This window comes from Rana temporaria, chromosome 3 (assembly GCF_905171775.1).
Source record: "Rana temporaria chromosome 3, aRanTem1.1, whole genome shotgun sequence".
Taxonomy (NCBI): domain Eukaryota; kingdom Metazoa; phylum Chordata; class Amphibia; order Anura; family Ranidae; genus Rana; species Rana temporaria.
The window spans coordinates 190,828,899-190,842,064 of record NC_053491.1 but is presented as its reverse complement, the minus strand read 5'-3'; the positions used below and the strand labels follow the sequence as shown (position 1 = coordinate 190,842,064).

The following is a 13,166-nucleotide window of genomic DNA, read 5'->3' as shown; positions in this document are numbered from 1 at the left end:
TGAGCATGTCCAATGTAAACGCAGTCCAGATGTGTGTTAAATTGTTACCTGGCTCATATCCAGTCTCCTAAAACTATGATTAATTGGGAATACTCATATTTATTTATTTGCTATAGTAAATTTTCTGTGATGCAAGGTAGCATTAGAGCACTTAAGGGGAAATGTAATACTCTTTGAAGATGCCGATGAAGCACAGAATGCTTTTCACCTAAGTCAGTGGGAGTTTCTGCAGGATGGGATTTCATTGGCTGCTTCTCATTTCTCTGTATTGAATTACCAACTTGAATTTCACTTCTTCACAGATTAGCATACCAAGATACACGTTTTTATATTACATATTCAATTTTAATAACTGCTTTACACATCCTAATATAGGCATAAATGTGCTATATTTTAAACATATACAAACATTTTAACCCAAAATGCTTAGTAGTTCTGTGTGAGTTTGTATACGTAAGCATAAGTTAAATATCACCAAATGTTCATGCTTGACCCCTTCAATACATGGCACTTCCCCCCCCCCCCCCCTTCCTGTCCAGGCCAATTTTCAGCGCTTTTACATTTTGAATGATAATTGCACGGTCGTGCAACACTGTACCCAAACTAAATTTTGATAATTTTTTTCACACAAATAGAGCTTTCTTTTGGTGGTGAAAAAGTGGTGATGTCTGCGCTGTGTAACAAAGGGGGGAGGGGGGTTACCAAATAATACACTCTAAGGCCCTGTACACACGACCAAGTTTCTCGGCAGAATTCAGCCAGAAACTCGGTTCAGAGCTGAATTCTGCCGAGAAACCCGGCCGTGTGTACACTTTCGGCCGAGGAAGCCGACGAGGACCTCGGCGAGGAAATAGAGAACATGTTCTATGGGAGAACTCAGCCCGCCGAGCTCCTCGGCGGCTCCAGGACTGAACACGCCGAGGAACTCAATGTGTTTGGCACGTCGAGTTCCTCGGCCGTGTGTACGGGGCTTTAGGCCCAGATTCTCAAAGAGCTTACGACGGCGCAACGCCATGTACACCGTCGTAAGTCCTAATCTGGGCCGTCGTATCTATGCGACTGATTCTTAGAATCAGTTACGCATAGATATCCATTAGATCTGACAGGCGTAAGGCTCTTACGCCGTCGGATCTTAAATGCAATTTTTTTTTGTCCGCTAGGTGTCGCCTACGTCGTTTTCCCTGTCGAGTATGCAAATTAGCTATTTACGCAAATTCACGAACGTACGCGAGGCCGACGCAGTAAAGTTACGACGTTTACGTTAGGCTTGTCCCGGCGGAAAGTTGCCCCTGGGTATATGAGGCGCAATAAATGTTAAGTATGGCCGTCGTTCCCGCATCGAAATTTATAAATTTACGTTGTTTGCGTAAGTCGTCTGTGAATGGGGCTGGACGCCATTTACGTTCACGTCGAAACCAATGATGTCCTTGCGACGCAATGCACCCTGGGATATTTTACAGACGGCGCATGCGCAGTACATTCGGCACGGGAACAAGCTTAATTTAAAGGCTACACGCCCCCTACCCGCCTAATTTGAATTAGGCGGGCTTGCGCCGGGTGATGTAAGCTATGCCGCCGCAACTTTACAGGCAAGTTCTTTGTGAATAAAGCACTTGCCTGAAAAACTTGCGGCGGCGTAACGTAAATGAGATACGTTACGCCCGACCTAAGTTACGCAATTCTACGAGAATCTGGCCCTTAACGTGTGAGAATAGAAAGACTAAGCCTTAAATATAACCACTGAGTGATCCAAATAACAAATCACAAATGCAACGTGAAACACAGTGAAATAAATAACACAATATAAGTAAATGGCATAAAAACATATAGGAGCCAAAAAACTGGCATAAAAAACACAAACGTGCAAAAAGTTTATAATGAATGGAGGAGAATAAATAAAAGTCTCTGAATGGTGATCCCAAAGCCAAGTGTTGAGGAATGAAAACACTTGGCTTTGGGATCACCATTCAGAGACTTTTATTTATTTTCCTCCATTCATTATAAACTTTTTTGCACGTTTGTTTTTTTATGCCAGTTTTTTGGCTCCTATATGTATTTATGCCATTTACTTATATTGTGTTATTTATTTCACTGTGTTTCACGTTGCATTTGTGATTTGTTATTTGGATCACTCAGTGGTTATATTTAAGGCTCAGTCTTTCTATTCTCACGCATTTAGAATGTATTATTTGGTAATCCCCCCTCCCCTTTGTTACACAGCGCAGACATCACCACTTTTTCATTCTCGATTTTTTCTACTTAGGATAGATTACTAGGTGTCTGCAGCAGTGCCCCCTAGTTTTAGTTTTTTGGCAGCGCGGGAGTACTTCTTGTTTACTTTCTTTTGGTGGTATTTAATCACCTCTGTGGTTTTATTTTTTGCGCTATAAACAAAAAAAACTGTCAATTTTGAAAAAAAAAACACAATATTATTTACTTTTTGCTATAATAAATATTCCAATTTAAGAATAATAATTTTTCCTCACTTTAGGCCGATATGTATTCTTCTACAAATTTTTGGTAAAAAAATCGAAATAAGGGTATACTGATTGGTTTGCGCAAAAGTTATAGCACCTACAAAATAGGTTATTGATTTATGGCATTTTTATTATTATTATTTTTTTTTACTAGTAATGACGGTGATCTGTGATTTTTATTGTGACTGCGACATTGCGGCAAACAGATCGGACACTTTTCTTAAAACATTGACATTTATACAGCGATCAGTGATATAAATAGCCACTGATTACTTTATAAATGTCACTGTCAGGGAAAGGGTTAACACTAGGGGGTGATCAAGGGGTTAATTGTGTTCCCTGACTGTGTGTTCTAACTGTTGGGGGATGGGAGTCCGATCGGTATTCCTATATACTAGGAACACACAATCTGTCTCCTCTCCCCTGACAGGATGTGGATATGTGTGTTTACACACACAGATCCACATTCCTGCTCTTTTACAAGCGATCGTGGGTGCCTGGCTGACATCACAGCCAACAGGCATGCACATCAGCTCCTTGGTAATGCATCGGGCGCATCCCCTATGCCGGCAGGAAGCGGAGGACGTCATATTACTCCCGCGTGGGATGGGAGTTTACCTCTGTGGATGTCATATGACTAAGAGCGGGATGGGAAGTGCTTAAACAGGACAGTACAATTAAGACAGGTGTATTTAAGGTTATTATGCACTTCAAGATTATTATTTGAGAAAGTAATGTGCATACATTTTCAGCTAAGTAAGGCATTACATTTTTTAATTTAGAGTGTTAGAATTGTAAAATATACAGTATATATAATATATTTATATTATTTTAATATGCCATTTTCAGATAAAATAGCCAATACTGTGCACATTATGGGCCAGATCCACAAAGAAGTTACGACGGCGTATCTATTGATACGCCACGTAACTTCTAGTTTGCTCCGGCGTATCTTTGTTTTGTATCCACAAAACAAGATACGCCTGAAGCTGGGCTAGATCCGACTGGCGTACGTCTTAGTACGCAGTCGGATCCAAGGTGCATATTTACGCTGGCTGCTAGGTGGCGCTTCCGTCGATTTCCGTGTCGAGTATGCAAATTAGCTAGATTCGCCAATCCACAAACGTACGTCCGGCCGACGCATTTTTTTACGTAGTTTCCGTAAGGCTTTTTCCGGTGTAAAGTTACCCCTGCTATATGAGGCGTATCCTATGTTAAGTATGGACGTCATTCCCGCGTCGAATTTTGAAAATTTTACGTTGTTTGCGGAAGTTGTTCGCAAATAGGGCTTTGCGTAGAATTACGTTCACGTCGAAAGCATTGGCTTGTTGCGGGTTAATTTGGAGCATGCGCACTGGGATACCCCCATGGAAGGCGCATGCGCCGTTCAGAAAAAAAATCATTTACGTCGGGTCAAGACGTATTGACATAAAACACGCCCCCATCTCATCCATTTGAATTGCGCGCCCTTACGCCGACACAGTTACACTACGCTGCCGTAACTTACGGCGCAAATTCTTTGAGGATACGGAAAATACGCTGTAAGTTACGGTGGCGTAGTGTATCTGAGATACGCTACGCCGGACGGAACAATGCGCCACGCTACGTGGAGCAGGCCCTATATATGCAAAGGGCTTCCTGCACTCCAGTTTGTTATAGTATATACTCCCACAGCTTGCATTGTCAATTGGATTGCAACAGGAATCCACTTGTATTATGGGCAGGGCTTTTACCGCCCCTTAATGCATTAGCTTTAATTCAGAAAGCTTTAACACAAGGACAAAAAACGTATAAGCTAATGCCAGATCCTGCACTCTGCACCACTCCTATCTCCAGAGAAGTTGCCCGTAAGCTCAGCCAAGCCATAAAGCATTCGGTGGGACCCTGTAGACTCAGAGCCTGATGTCTTTGGAATCATGCTTGTGCTTCCTAGTGCCCTTTGATGTCTATGGGCCACCTTAAGCCAGCCATAGTTGGAACAAAATTTAGCTCAGCAGAAATATAATTTTGATCCATATGTGAGCAGGTTGGTTGTACTAAAGTTGATCCATCAATCGACTTCAGTAAAACCAACCTGTTGGATTTTTTTCATGCAATCATTGGTTGCTATAGTTGGTTGCTATAGTTGCAAGCATTGATAATTTTTTTCTGACAGCTGGGAAACCTCCCACTATCAAAATACAATAGCTCCACAGGAGGGATTCAGTGTTGATGGAGAAATAGAGCAACCTTGGGTTGAAGGAAAGAACATTGGTTAAAATATGGCCTGCCTAAAGCCAGGTACACACTGTCCGCTCTGGTCAGAGCCACTGTACTAACCATGCTAGATTAGTTCAGTGATTTCCCCCGCTGAGCTGTTACGTTCTGACCGGGGGAGGCCCCCCCACCAGAACACTCTGATCAGTGCTCTCTGCTATTGGCTGAGAGCGCTGATTAGAAGTTGGTCAACTGCTGGTTTTCCAGCATGCATGTCCAACAGAAGACAGCCGAACAGCAGGCTTCTGTCAGACAGACCGACATACACATTGGCTGAATGTCGTATGTTATTTTTTTAACCAAAATTCGGCCTGTATGTACAGGGCTTTAGTCTTTGGCTATGGTTTACTAGTCACGTCTACAAACTTTTCTCTGTTTGTAATGGAAGTGCAGTTAGTTCAGTTATGAGTCATAATACTACCACATTATTTGAGGTTATTTTTATAGATAGAATCCTGCTACGTACTTTGGCCTGGAGCTCCTACATGGCCCTGATTTGTTTCTTGGTTGAAAGGCATAATTCCACTTTAGATCAGGAGAATGTCAGTGATCTGTTTCATAAATTGACAACACTTCATGCTTATATTGATGTTCAAAGCTTCTGAACTATTGGCATGTTTTAGCTATGCTTTCAGTTTTACAATTAACTAGTAATGCTTTCCTCTTTGTACTTCAACACACTGTTTATTATTTCAGAGACTTGTCGTATAATCGTATCAAGGACTTGCCAAGCTTCTCTGGCTGTCAGAGACTTCAGAAGATGTGAGTATGTATTACATATGCAGGTGTTTTTTACTTAAGCCTTCTACACCATATCACTTCAAACATAACATCTTTAACCCCATTAATACTACAATGTTTGGGTTAAAGGTGATCTGATGGTAGAGAAAGGTTTGTTATGGAATTTCATGCTTCTACAATCTACTTATCATTTCTCTGTCATTTCAGTGATCTTCGTCATAATGAAATCAATGAAATCAGATCCATTACCTTTCAGCAGCTGATTGTCTTGCGATCCCTGTAAGTGCTCTGCAAATCCCCTGCTTGTTTGATCCCATTTTACTGTGCTGTTTAAATAACTATAATTAAAGTAAACACAAAGCGCTGTACAGTGAATGCTTTTTCTATGCAATTCAAGAGACCAAATAAATTTGATGTAGCTTGCACTGTGTAAAATGAGGGAAAGGGAAACCATGTTACTTGCACTTATTCTGTTTAGATTCGTTTATTATCTATTTTTACATGGAGGAGATGCGACAAAACATCATACATATTCATAAAAAGTTAAAAGAAAAACTTCCAAGACAACAGAAGTATTTCTCCTTCATCCTACACACATACACACACACAATAACACAGCTCATTCACTTCACTAAAATTGGAATAAACTTTTAACGTAATAAACGGAATGATTAGATTTAACGGGGCAGACTGCGCCATTATACTGTCACTTTTTACAGTACTTGAAACTTTGGATTACTGTTCCAGTAAAGAATGTTGTGAGGTTTAAGATGGATAATCCACTTTGTTAAGGTAGATTTAAATTATCTGATGCATTATCAAATCACAATCTGCTATTGGTTTATGGACCATATTAATGTTACAGTTCAGTAAACTTTTTTTTTTAAATCATGCTAAATGTCACTATTAGCTGTAAACACTAAGCAAATCAATTCATGGTCCTAATACATGTCACATGTATAAGAATTTTCTTTTTTTCTTTTTTGCAACCAGTGACTTGGCATGGAACAAAATAACGTACATTCACCCAACATCATTTTCCTCATTACCATCTCTCATCAAATTGTAAGTAATTTTTAAAGCATTTTGTTATTCTGTCTTCTGCATTTTCACTTGTAATTGTAAAGTATTTATATATAAGGACACTAATGCCGCATACACACGACCGTTATTCATGTCATGGAAAAAAACAAAGTTTTTCTCGACGTGATTCCTCTCAACCCTGCCTTGCATACACATTTTCGTGAAAATAATGCTCGAGCAAAGCGCAGTGACATGCAACACGTGCGACGGTACTATAAAGGGGAAGTTCCATTTGACTGGCGCCACCCTTTGGGCTGCTTATGCTGCTTATGCTAATTTCCCCGTCTCATAACTTGCTTCTGAGCATGAGTTTTTTTCCCCCTCGTTAAAGCCTACACACAACTATTTTTCACGACGTGAAAAACGGCGAGAAAAAATAGAGCAGGTTCTAAATTTTTAACGTCCATTTTTCTCGTCGAGAAAATTGCTCTGGATCCTACACACGACCATTTTTCACGACCAATTAAAAAAATTAGAATTTTTCTCGTCATGAAAAATGGTCGCGTGTACGTGGCATAAAGGTTACACTTATACTGCAGATTGTCAATGCTACCAACACTTCATTCCTGCTCAATCAGAGCCAGTGTACAGCTACCAAATAGATAATACAGTATGCACAACATAGTCCAGATTAGTCTCATGAACCCTAACCTGATAATTGTCTTCTATCACAAGACAGAAAATGGGCTGTCCTATGCTGCTACCAGTGGCTTATTTTTATTTCAAGAAGAGAAACACATACCTTGTTTATCGGCGTATAACACGCAGAGGCGTATAACATGCACCCTAACTTTAAGAGGGAAGTTTCAGGATAAAAAACTTTCCACAGCTCCCTGCGTATAACACGCAGGCACAGTTTACCCTCTATTTTCAGGGTAAAAAAGTGAGTGTTATATGCCAATAAATACAGTATATGTAAAAAAGGTCAATGCAGTGAGGCTGCATATATGTGTTACGTTAGCGTGAAGGGGTTAAGGTCACTGTATGCTTTTTCATATCTCCGATGATATGTTCACCAGTCCCTAACTACACCCTTTTACAATAAACAGAAAAATATAACAGAAAACCTTTCCCAAAGTAGTGACTTTTTCAAGAGGGTCATGCAAGGCTAGCTATTTGGCACTGGTTTGCAGAAATGGTTTGCAGAAACGTAAAAGTCCATTCAGCCTAGTCAGTTTCTATAGGCAATAATTCACAAAGTAAATTGACTCCAGTCATGCTTAAAATTCACCCAAGCTCACTGCTGTAATCATGCCATTTTTGTTTGGCGTACAGAGATGTAAAAAAGTACAGTCTAGGTACTTGTATCAAAAAGCTGTCAGTCATAAAGACAAAAGCAAGGTATGCCAACCACATTCATTATCTGAACAGAAAGAGTTGTTTTGGTAAAGAAACATATAGACAAGTGCTAGACAACCATTTATTTCTTGGGAGCTGGCCTCCCACACATTATTTTACTTGATGAAATAAACAAGAACAAGTTGTATCTGCGTTTTGTAAAATTGCAGTGGAATGAGGACCTTCTATGAGTTTTTTATTTAAAGCGGAACACTCTATAGAGGTAAACTCGTGCTATAATGTGCAAGTATCCACAGCATGGCACACATGCTTCCTAGTGTGCAGTCATCCAGCAATGACAGGTCAATGGTCCAGTCACTGCTTTATCCGCTGTCACCTTCCTCTCTGCTTATTTTGGGTTCCATGGCGTATGGTCAGGGGTTGTGTTGTCCTCAGCTCTATTCCTGACATGCTGAGAATGAGCTGAGATGTACACTGCTGTGTTAGTAATGTATAGAGTGCATCTATGCTACAAATCCTGATTTTACTTTTATCTTTGTTCTTACAGACAGCTTGTTTATAAAGGAAGTAAATAAAACACTTATACTGCATATTTTTAGCCTGGCCAAGAGGGACTGTTTACTAGTAGCATTCAGTACTACTTTGTTACAGACATTAGCTACCCACTGGCAGCCTTTACTTACGTTGCTAACTTTTTTTAGTGCAAAATATACAAAACGTGTTCTGTAAATGAGCATTAAGGTGCTATGAAAGAGAAATTACATCTGTAGATCAGTGACTTTTGGCAACAATATTTTTCTCACGCTTACATTGTGTGCTTATTTCAGCTACAACCCAGCATAATCTCCTAATAAAACAGAACATCAGAACAACACGTATTTGGTGTTTGTTACTGAAAAGTAACTTTCACATTTTTACAATCACTATAAATTGTTTAAATAGTTTTTACAAGAGCAGAAATTAGGATGGAAAACTAAAAGATGTGTTGCATTCCAGCTAGGGGGTTCACCTTAAATGTGGTTTTAATATCTAGACCCATTGTTGCAATTTTTAAAGTAAATACCCTAAAATAAAATAAAAAAGTGCTTAAATTAATTTATTGTGAATGTCTAGGTTTTGTTGTAGTATTGCTGTAATAGAGTTTTTTAATCCACATTCCTTGGGGACTAACAGGTTTTTCTTGACATGCTTTTAGGTAGTAGCACAAGTGTAATATTAGTGTGACTTTAATTATTAAAGCCACACTTTGTGTTTGGGAGAACATTTGGACTTTTGATGGTCCTAAGGGTTAACTTAGAAAACACGTAAATATAGAAATATGTTGGTGACATGGTTTACTTAATTCTCTCCTCAGAGATCTGTCGTCCAACCATTTGGTGTCGTTTCCTGTCACTGGGCTGCATGGTTTGACTCATTTAAAACTGACAGGAAATTCCGCCTTACAAGAACTGATCCCTGCAGAGCATTTTCCAAAACTCAGGTGAGTACTTACATTTTTTTGTTAATCATACAAGAAGGATGACCAAGAAGAGATATCAACCTTTTTTGTAATTTATTTATTTTGTAAAAGGTCAAGTAAAATACAAATATTAACCAAATACATGCAATTATGGCATCAATACAATCTTTTTTTTTTTTTTTTTTTTTTTTTAATCATGTCATTTTTATTTGAACATTTTTAACCTTCTTACTCCTAAACACTTTACATATATAATTGTAAAAAATAATGCACTACTTTTACAGCTTTATATTTCTTAATTTTCGTTTACTACATTAAAAAGAAACACTTCATCCTTGCTATTCTATTTTTTAATAATATATGAAGAACAAGTGCAGTGCTAATCATAAATAAATCCCCCAAAAAATGTCAATGTCAAAATATAAACAATATGGTTAGGACACATAGGGTGAGTACAAATATTACAATAAAGCGTGAATCATGGGACACTGACTCATGTCCAACCATGTGTAAAAAAAACAAAAAAAAAATGTGATTGTGGAGCATCAAATCCATAGGTATAATGAAAAACAAGTTCATAAATCCCAAGTGAACAACCCAAAGGAAGATATGCAATATATATATATATATATATATATATATATATATATATATATATATATATATATAATATATATAAGAAAAAAAGTTCATATATATAACACAATAGACAGGCAGCAGTCTTTTCACTGGAGTCTGGAACAGGTAGTTATCCTAACGTTATGCAGATACTGTCGCCACTATAAAGTCGTGAATCCACCACCGAAAAAGAGAAGATGGGTACTCTTACCATGAGATGTAGACTCTCCCACCGTCAGTGGTGAGTCAAAACAGCATGTGAGTGATTCCAGCTTCTTCATACGATCATCCAAGGGACAGCTGAGAGGTGTCTCCAGGTGGTATATTGGAAATCCAGCCAATGCTTAGTATCAAAAGAAACTTTGTGGTAAGCAGGGTGAAAGGATGGATAACCCCTCACATGGACCACATCACAAGGAAAATGAGCAAAAAGCCTCCACATGGCGTAGATCAAAAAAGGTTTAATGCAAATAAAAACAGTGTACAAAAAACACCCTTCGTTGTGTACATAGTGATAAAATAGTGATCACAAGATAAAAAAAAGGGTTAAGCGCAATCGCAGGCAAGGAAACCCGATATGTTTTGTTCCATTGAACTTCAACTGGAGTGTATACGTGCCTCCAAACACTGCGCTTATATACAAAACTATCCATTACTAATTAATTGGCAATGAGGCTATGTTCCGTCCCAGGAAATGGCAAGTGGTTTGCATCCCAAGCCTCAATCTCGTCAGCCAATCCCAATAATGTAAAAAGACACTTGCCCCACCTCCACTCCATTAGTCAATGAGAATGAGACGACAGAGGGGGGTGTGTCTTACGTCCGCCGTCATGGTCATATGACAGGCGGCGTAACAAAGCATTTGTGGATAATGCCAGGCCTCCTTTTAAAAGACGGAAGTAACCCGAAGCCGTGTGTTCTCAAGCCTCGTAGAGAGGGCTGGAGGCACACATCCAACAAAGAAATATGCAGTGAGCGAAGATCGTTCACATGACCTTGTGACGTCAGACCTGAAAGTCAGAAAAACACGGGGGTCGCATAGCATTGTCTTTACGACTTCTGGGTCTGATGTCACAAGGTCATGTGAACGATCTTCGCTCACTGCATATTTCTTTGTTGGATGTGTGCCTCCAGCCCTCTCTACGATGCTTGAGAACACATGGCCCCGTGTTACTTCCGTCTTTCAAAGGGAGGCCTGGCATTATACAAAAATGCTTTGTTACTCCGCCTGCCATGTGACCATGACGGCGGACGTAAGACAAACCCACCCTCTGTGGTCTCATTCTCATTATCTAATGGAGTGGAGGTGGGGGAAGTGTCTTTTTACATTATTGGGATTGGCAGACGAGATTGAGGCTTGGGATGCAAACCACTTGCCATTTCCTGGGACGGAACATAGCCTTGTTGCCAATTAATTAGTAATGGATAGTTTTGTATATAAGCGCAGTGTTTGGGGGCACGGATACACCCCAGTTGAAGTTCAATGGAACGAAACATGTCGGGTTTCCTTGCCTGCGATTGCGCTTAACCCTTTTTTTATCTTGTGATCACTATTTTATCTATGTACACACCGAAGGGTGTTTTTTTTACACTGTTTTTATTAGCATTAAACCTTTTTTGATCTACGCCATGTGGAGGCTTTTTTCTCTTTTTCCTTTGATCCATGTTCCAACACGTGTGATGTTGATGTGAGGGGTTATCCATGCTTTCACCCTGCTTACCACAAAGTTTCTTTTGATACTGAGCATTGGCTGGATTTCCAATATACCACCTGGAGACACCTCTCAGCTGTCCCTTGGATGATCGTATGAGGAAGCTGGAATCACTCACATGCTGTTTTGACTCACCACTGACGGTGGGAGAGTTCACATCTCATGGTAAGAGTACCCATCTTCTCCTTTTCGGTGATGGATTCATGACTTTGTTGTGGTGACAGTATCTGCATAACAACAGGATCACTACCAGTTACAGACTCCAGTGGAAAGACTGCTGCCTGTCTATTGTGTTATATTTATGAACTTTTTTTCTTTTATATATATATATATATATTGCATATATTCCTTTGGGTTGTTCACTTGGGATTTATGAACTTGTTTTTCACTATACCTATGGATTTGATGCTCCACAAAATAAAATGTTCATCCAGGTTAACCCACGCAGGGGTTTTCAATCTTAACACAAAGATTAAATATCCAGCCTCTTGGATCACATTAGTAGGAAAATACAGACTGGTTTACACACACTGCATTGCTGCTCAGGCCTTCCACTTTAGACACTGGTCTGTCTCCCGCAGACCATTACCTTGTCTGACCATCAGGCTTTTGTCTCTGGCTTCTCCCAGTGCACACATGTACTCCCTGACTACTCCCTTGCAATGCCAGTCAGTGTGCTGGTGATTCTCAAAATCAGGGCCCAGGACTGGGGATTTCATCACACCCAGATCTCTAAGAAATCCCCAGGCTCCAGGTCCCAAAGTGGACCTTTCTAAGAAATGAGGAAACTAAAAAGCCAGTTTATTCCCAAATAAGCAAATCCCCTGGAGCCCCTCGACCTGCCAGGTTGAGACTCCTGCCTTGATGGTGTACCACACTGTCACACTACAAACACTGCTTGTAGACCTAGGTATATTTAAAAAAATATGAAGCATCATTTTATCACATAGCTTTATTTTTTTACATTGCATTATTATTTTATATTTTATTTTGCCATTATGTATTCAAGATTTTAGTTGACTTTATGTTCTAGAGCAGAGTCATCACATTGTGGGGGTTATTTACTAAAGGCAAATCCACTTTGCAATACAAGTGTAAAGTGCACTTTAAAATTGTACTGAAAGTGCACTTGGAAGTGCAGTCACTGTAGATCCGAGGGGGACATGCAAGGAAAATAAAAAACAGCATTTTAGCTTGCACAGGATTGGATGATAAAAACAGCAGAGCTTCCCCTCATTTCAGATCTACCCCTCAGATTTACAGTGACTGCACTTCCAAGTGCACTTTCAGTGCAATTTCAAGTGCACTTTGCACTTGTAGTGCAAAGTGGATTTGCCTTTTGTAAATAACCCCCTATGTGTTAATAATATACAGTTCTCAGAATTCTTTGCCTGTGTTAGTGTTCCTATTCATTTGTAAAGTATAAACTAATGTAACAGAGTATGGGTATTTACACTTTACTGGTAGGTTTTCATTTACAAAAATACAAACAGAAAACCTCACAACAACAGGCAAAGAACA

At 39.5% G+C, this 13,166-nt stretch overlaps 1 protein-coding gene across 1 annotated transcript in view; it reads left to right on the top strand.

Annotated features, from left to right (window-relative positions):
* The window catches only part of LGR5 (leucine rich repeat containing G protein-coupled receptor 5), a 227,346-nt gene that overhangs the window by 199,291 nt on the left and 14,889 nt on the right, over positions 1 to 13,166 (top strand). Inside the window, exons 12-15 of the mRNA XM_040343997.1 lie at positions 5,430 to 5,495; positions 5,682 to 5,753; positions 6,468 to 6,539; positions 9,211 to 9,336. Of these exons, the coding sequence (XP_040199931.1) occupies positions 5,430 to 5,495; positions 5,682 to 5,753; positions 6,468 to 6,539; positions 9,211 to 9,336 (336 nt within the window). The remainder of the gene's footprint in view (positions 1 to 5,429; positions 5,496 to 5,681; positions 5,754 to 6,467; positions 6,540 to 9,210; positions 9,337 to 13,166) is intronic.